At 34.3% G+C, this 1,404-nt stretch overlaps 1 protein-coding gene across 2 annotated transcripts in view; it reads left to right on the top strand.

Annotated features, from left to right (window-relative positions):
* The window catches only part of LOC106870605 (centrosomal protein of 104 kDa), a 293,281-nt gene that overhangs the window by 188,649 nt on the left and 103,228 nt on the right, over nucleotides 1-1,404 (top strand). For both annotated transcript variants that reach the window (XM_052973736.1, XM_052973738.1), the window contains exon 18: nucleotides 76-141. In XM_052973736.1, coding sequence (XP_052829696.1) covers nucleotides 76-141 — 66 coding nt within the window. The remainder of the gene's footprint in view (nucleotides 1-75; nucleotides 142-1,404) is intronic.

Here is a 1,404-nt window from a genome sequence, read left to right as displayed (position 1 = left end):
TATATATATATATATATATATATATTTATATATATATATGTGTGCATATATGAGAATATATATATTTCTTTCCAGGCATTGAGGACAAGGGAAGAGGCCAAAAGATTTATTTTAGAAATTGCACAGTATCCAGAAATTAAAGTAAGTATGAAAAAACAAAATTTGCATATTTGCAATATTTTCTTTAAAAATACATATTTTAAAAGTTTTACGTTTGTTTCATATACATACATACATACATATATACATACATACATACATACATACACACACACACATACATACATACATACATGCATACATACATACATGCATACATACATGCATACATATATACATACACACACACGCACATACACACACACACACACACACACACACACACACATGAACACACACACACACTCATACATATACTTATATTGCGAAATGTTTGCTTTGCCAACGGAACTCCACTTTTGCTTCTGAGAGCTCTGAATTAATGGAAATCTGTAGAACAAAACCATTTACTCTGCAGTTGTTCTTAACCTGTATATATTTCTCTTTGGATTACTGTTCCCTCTGGTCTTTGATTTGAAACTTTTCTTCATTCAAGCCATTGGAGTTCTTAGATGCAACCAAAAATGTAGATTATATCAAATTTCTGTAGAAAACTTCACACCTGTAATTAGCAGCTGCCCAAAAATGTCATCACGGTACAATCTCCCTATGTCACAAAAACTGACGAAGTGCCAGTTTGCTTTCCTTTTGGCTGATATTGTCATTTGTCAACCCATTACTTTCATATGATCTTCCAGCCTACAAACAGGGTGTTTTTATGAGACACAACTCGTGTGGATGGCCATTAGCTCATGATGAGCTCATCCATCCTTTGACAGGTTTGGATTTTAATCCTGCTGAGTGTCCACAACACCTTCCTCACCTGGCGAGCCAAGTGGGAGTGGCTGGTTTAGTCAACAACCACTTAATCATGGGACCGGTTGTATTGGGTTACATGGTATCAGTGGCAGGGATTTTACTCATCTGACCTAATTAGTAATACTTTAGTATTTACATATGGCACATACCTGTTATATACACCTTCACACATACTTACACACACATATATATGTATATACACACATATGCACGCACATACATACATACATATATGTGTGTGTACCCCTGCCTGATGAAAGGGAATGTGAAACTCTGAGTAGCAGCTTTTTGTGATATTTTTCTGATGTTTTTGCAGCTTTAATAAAAAACTATGTGTGTGTGTTGAACAATGAGAATGAGTGCTCAACATTGCATTGGTGGATAAAATTTCTTTACTTGTGCATTGGTTTCATGTTAAGAAAAATATCTTAATATCCTAACAATTTTTCTAGCCGATCACATGGAGGAATATATATATATATATAT

The sequence above is a fragment of the Octopus bimaculoides genome, chromosome 16 (assembly GCF_001194135.2).
Source record: "Octopus bimaculoides isolate UCB-OBI-ISO-001 chromosome 16, ASM119413v2, whole genome shotgun sequence".
Classification (NCBI taxonomy): domain Eukaryota; kingdom Metazoa; phylum Mollusca; class Cephalopoda; order Octopoda; family Octopodidae; genus Octopus; species Octopus bimaculoides.
This window is presented reverse-complemented; position numbering and strand designations above follow the sequence as displayed.